This window comes from Sitodiplosis mosellana, unplaced genomic scaffold, assembly GCF_009176505.1.
Source record: "Sitodiplosis mosellana isolate CC-2019 unplaced genomic scaffold, AAFC_SMos_1.0 Smas_scaffold_7105, whole genome shotgun sequence".
In the NCBI taxonomy this organism is placed as follows: domain Eukaryota; kingdom Metazoa; phylum Arthropoda; class Insecta; order Diptera; family Cecidomyiidae; genus Sitodiplosis; species Sitodiplosis mosellana.
The window spans coordinates 1-5,868 of record NW_022602221.1 but is presented as its reverse complement, the minus strand read 5'-3'; the positions used below and the strand labels follow the sequence as shown (position 1 = coordinate 5,868).

The 5,868-nt window shown below is 44.4% G+C and overlaps 2 protein-coding genes across 2 annotated transcripts; both read left to right on the top strand.

Annotated features, from left to right (window-relative positions):
- Window positions 1-583: 583 nt before the first annotated feature.
- On the top strand, window positions 584-3,316 carry LOC129580136 (uncharacterized). Its single transcript, XM_055470336.1, has one exon. It carries the CDS (start codon window positions 584-586, stop codon window positions 3,314-3,316), a length of 2,733 nt encoding a protein of 910 aa, XP_055326311.1.
- On the top strand, window positions 2,472-5,868 carry LOC129580137 (uncharacterized). Its single transcript, XM_055470337.1, has 2 exons — window positions 2,472-2,691; window positions 2,841-5,868. Exon 2 carries the CDS (start codon window positions 3,560-3,562, stop codon window positions 5,573-5,575), a length of 2,016 nt encoding a protein of 671 aa, XP_055326312.1. The 5' UTR covers window positions 2,472-2,691; window positions 2,841-3,559; the 3' UTR covers window positions 5,576-5,868.

Genomic DNA, 5,868 nt, shown 5'->3' with positions numbered 1-5,868 from the left:
GTTTTATTTTTAAACTAAGCGGCCGAACATTGTCTCCGACACAAACATTTTGGTGGCCCATGGGAGGAAAAAAGCGAACAAAATCACGAACATTCGATCAGTGAAAAAATAAAAATAAAAATAAAATCGATTGACATTTTACCGTAATTCGTGTAGTGCAATAAAATGAGTGATACAGAGGTCGAACCATCGACAATCCAAAGTGTTGCAAACTTGGTGAAAATGCAACGGGACCGTCTCAAATATGTGGAGGGAGTCTTAACGAATTTTGAAAAGACTGGTGAAGTTCGACGGACAAAATCCTATTTCGCTTTGAAATTAACGCAGTGCCAAAACACATACACGGAGTTTTTCGCCACGCATAAACAAATTGTGTGCTCTAACCTTGGAGCTACGGATGAATATTTCACAGACGAATTGGCACTCGTGTTCGAGGAAAAATATGTGTTAGCTTACAGTGCGATTCAAGATGCGCGAGAGGAAAAATTTGCACCGTCTGAACCGATTCCAACGGGATCGCAGGACTCAGCGCAACACATTGTTCAACGAAATCATTCCAGTGTGCAATTGCCATCGGATTGAAATGCCTAAATTCTCGGGCAAACATACCGATTGGCCGAGTTTCAATGATTCATTTACTCGTTTAGTGCATCAAAACCTCGCATTGGATACAATTCAGAAATTAAATTATTTAAAACAAGCATTGCCACCGAATCACGATAGAGACATTCATGAGATGCCGTTAACCGAAGCTTCCAATCGCGCCGCATGGGATTTGCTCGTTAAACGGTACAACAGTCCACGAATTCTGTACATGCACCATTTGAACACACTCTACGCAAATGTGTGCATAACGGCATTTCGACGTCTGAATATTCCAATCGATGACTGTGACCATTGGATTGCCCATTTGATCGCGACCAAATTGCCGACTGAAACTCATCACGATTGGGAGCATCATTGGGGCAGCCACAGTGAAATTCCAACATTTTCTGACCTTGAAAAATTTCTTAATGACCGTTTATTCACTTTAGATGCAATTGAGAGCCGAGGTACCGTACACTCGGTGTCGATGATGAAACCCGTGCATGACTCACACAAAGTCTCGAATACACATGCGAATGACTCGAAACAAATGAAACGAAACAAGAATTTTGAACGGAAATCGTTTCACACAACCACGGCTCGCAACTCAAACACCAATGGAAACAGTAATCCGACGGAGAATTGTCCAGTGTGTAACGGCACTCACGTTGTTCGCCGTTGTCCAACATTCATCGCAAAGGAATGCTTCGAAAGAAAGGCACTCGCTGATCGTCTAAAGCTTTGCCTCAATTGTTTGAGTCGCCAACACCTAATTGCACAATGCGGTAGCGCCAAGAACTGTCTTCAATGCGGCCTACGGCATCACACAATGCTGCATTTTCCCGTTACTTCATCGAATAGCGCTGCGAGTTCAACGAATAACGCCGCGAGTTTCACAAATACCGCCGTTCCAGGGAGACCAGCACCAAATCAGGCGAGTAACTCATTTTCAAATCCTGAAATGCGAACACTCGCAACAAATGTTTTTTCGACCATTCATGCTCCAAAATCTGTCTTGCTCGCGACAGCTCTCATCCCAGTGGAAAACGTGAAAACCGGTAAAGTCACCGTTTTACGTGCACTCATCGACGACTGTTCAGAAGGCACGATTATATCTGAGCATGCCACCAACGTTTTGGGTCTTCGACGCACATTTGCCATCACCGAAGTCAACGGCGTAGGCCAAAACCATGCTGGAACTAGCAACGAAATAGTTCAATTTGCATTGCGATCCAATGTGCATCGAGATTATCGAGTGTTTGTCGACTTAGCCATCGTAATGAAAGTCGTCACATCTGATTTGCCAAGCCGACGGGTTACGCCCCAAGATTGGCCACACATTCATGGATTAGTGTTAGCTGATCCAACTTACTTCGAACCAGGAAAAATTGATCTGCTCATCGGCTCAGAATGGTCTGCATCGATCATGTTACCAGACACACGCATCGGTCAACCAAATCACCCAATCGCTCGAAATACATACTTTGGGTGGATTTTGCATGGCCAGACAGCATCAATTTCCAAACCAAATTCAGCTAACAATCAAAAGGTCACCATACGGACTCATCACACGTCCATCGACCTCACCTCACTATTTCACGACTTCATCGAAGCTGAAAGAATACCGCAAGAGAAATCGCATACCGAAGAGGAAAAATGGTTTATGGATTTCTTCAAACAAACGCATCATCGTCAACCCAATGGAAAATACATGGTGCGTCTTCCATTCAAATCATACAATTTAGGGCGCTCACATCAAATTGGCGTGAATTGGTTTCATCGTTTGGAATGCCGTTTCAATCGCGTGGAAGGTTTGCGAGAGCGCTACGAAGCAGGTATCAATGAATATTTTCAACTTAATCAAATTATACCTGCTCCATTCCCAGAACAAGCATACGTCACTCACGACGACAATGGAAATGTAATTGTTCGAGCGTGCGTTTTACCACACCACGCTATCATCAAAGAAGACAGTCTCACCACGAAGACTCGAATCGTTTTCAATGCATCGGCAAAAACGTCCAACGGTCGCTCCTTGAACGAAAACTTATGCATCGGTCCTGCACTGCAAAACGAATTGCCCGCTGTAATTCTCAACTGGAGATTGTACGAATTTGTTTTCACCGCAGACATTCAGCGCATGTATCGCTGCATTGATATGCATCCTGACGATGTACCATATCAACAAATTTTATGGAGAAACGATTCGGGTGAGTTGCAAACATTTTGCCTAACAACCGTAACATTTGGAACAGCACCAGCCCCTGCGATTGCTATCTCGGTGATGCACCAGATTGCCAATGATGAGAAGGAGCATTTTCCGCTCGCCGAATCGATTCTAAAGCAAGAAATGTACGTCGACGATGTACAATCTGGCGGGCATTCGATCGAAAGTGCCTTAGCTAAACGAGATGATTTAATCGGTGCACTCAAATCAGCGGGTATGGAGCTGCGGAAATGGGGCAGCAACCATCCATCGTTATTATCATCGATTCCAATTGAACATCAATCCATAAATTCAGCGTTAGAGTTCAACACGGACGAAACCGTCAAAACGCTCGGAATGATTTGGCAACCTGGCGCCGATCAATTCAAATACAAACTCCGATTTGAACCAGCAAAAATTGCGACGAAACGAGCTGTTTTGTCAACAACTGCTCGCCTCTACGATCCGTTGGGCTACATCGCACCGGTTGTGGTCGTTGCAAAAATCATTCTCAAACGCATCTAGGGCCATAACTCATCAATTCACAGTGATGCCCAATCGAACAAAAATACAGCGTTGAATTGGGACGACGTTTTACCAGAATCGCTCAACGCACTTTGGAGCAAATTTCTGGTGGAATTGCCTGACATCGAGAAGATATCCATACCAAGATGGATCCAATTTGCGCCGAATCAAATTCAATCAATCGAGTTGCATGCATTTTGTGACGGCGCGACATCAGCATATGCAGCAAATGTTTACATCCGAATGCAGTACAGCAATGGATTGGTACACACGCATCTACTCATCGCCAAAAGCAAGGTAACTCCAACCAAACCATTAACCATTCCACGAATCGAATTGTGTGGAGCCGAACTTGCCACTCGATTAGCAGTTTGGGTAAAATCAAATCTTCAGATCTCAGTCGATCAAATTCCGATTTACTTTTGGTGTGACGCAACGGTTGTGTTACATTGGATTCATGGAGACATCTCACGTTGGAAAACGTACGTCGCAAATCGAATTAGTAAAATTTTAGCATCAACGTCACCCAAACAATGGAGCCATGTTGGCACTCACGATAATCCTGCCGATTGTGCCACACGTGGATTGACACCGGCACAGTTATCCAAGTTTGATTTGTGGTGGAAAGGACCGGAGTGGTTAGTCAAACCGAAAAAGGACTGGCCTACATTCAAACCGGGCATCATCAGCTTCACTGAGGATTTGGCAGAAGTAAAGGCATCAGAAATTCATGTTCATGTGAGCATTCAAACTGAATCGATTATTATGTTTCTGTATTCATCGTTATACAAATTGATTCGGGTCAACGCATGGATTCGTCGATTTCGTCACAATGCACTCAACAAGTTGAAACGAATGCAAGGAGAACTGACCGTAGCGGAAATTCAATCCAGTTTGTTCCAGTTGGTCCGTCTCGTGCAAGCTGAAGCATTCGGTAAGGAGATTAAATGTATTTCCAATAATGAACCTTTACCCAAGAAATGTAAAATTAGCGGATTGGCACCATTTTTGGATGAACAAAATATTGTCCGTGTACGGGGCAGATTGCAACGCTCCAATTTACCGTATCGTCAGCGCCATCCAATAATTTTGCCTCAAAACCATCATTTCACCACACTGGTTATCGACGATGCACATTCAAGTACATTGCACGGTGGAACGCTCGTCACACTCACACACATTCGTGGGTGTTTTTGGATTGCAAACGGCCGACATGCCGTTCGGTCACGTATTCGCAAGTGTGTCACCTGCTTTAAAGCAAAACCAGAAACAACAACACAATTGATGGGAAATTTGCCGTACAATCGCGTTAATCCACCTCATCGACCGTTCTTAGCCACTGGAGTGGACTTCACTGGTGCAATTGAACTCAAAGCATCCAAATTTCGTGGCAATACGACGTACAAGGGATACATTGCTCTGTTCATTTGCCTCGCAACCAAAGCTGTTCACCTCGAAGCAACGACGGGAATGACAACTGAACATTTTTTGTGTGCATTGCATCGTTTCATCGGACGTCGAGGCAAGCCTCGTGATATGCACAGCGATAATGGCACCAATTTCGTCGGTGCCGAGAAAATCGTCGGTCACAATTCATTTGTAGACGCTATCAACAAAGACATTGTGCCAAAATTGTCAATGCAAGGCATTCAGTGGCATTTCAATCCACCACATTCGCCGAATTTTGGAGGACTTTGGGAAGCCAACATCAAATCGCTCAAATTCCACTTGAAACGAATGATCGATGGCACACGACTCACATTCGAAGAGCTCACAACTGTCTTGGTACGAATTGAATCGTGCCTAAATTCACGTCCGCTTTGCCCATTGACTGCCGATCCGGATGAATTGGATGTGCTCACACCTGGGCACTTTTTAATTGGCGACACACTACTCGCCCCACCCGCTGATCCATCGAAAGAGCTGTCACTGAGCGCACATTATCTTACGTTGCAACGCATGATACAGCAATTTTGGTCAAAATGGTCATCGGATTGGTTGACACATCTTCAAGCTCGACCAAAATGGCACAACGAACAACCGAATCTCCAACTAAATGATTTGGTTCTCATCAAAGATGATCGCTTACCACCGAACGAATGGTTACTTGGTCGCATCATCGAGCTACATCCCGGAGCAGATCAATTGGTTCGCGTAGCAACAATTCGCACGAAGAACGGCCCTTACAAACGATCGATCTCCAAATTATGCCGTTTGCCGATTGCCACGTACACCGAAGCATCCGCTTCCCCACAATAGCAACACATCACCATCTTCGTTCGAGAAATTTTCTTTCGGTGCTTTCTTTTATTCAATCAAAACGAAAGCCCAAGCCAGGTCATCATTTATCATTTTATCATTTATCCCAAAAAATTCACCCATTCATTTATTATAGAAAGAGCCTTATTGTGATTGAACCATTTGAGAGGAGCCAATGGATACTGAAACAGACAGGAAGGATGTGTGCCATCGGAACGAGCATTGCCGCAGGCGGCAAGGGGCAGCATGTACAGTTTTCACTGGATGGCAGCACTTATTTAGTTCTAAAAACG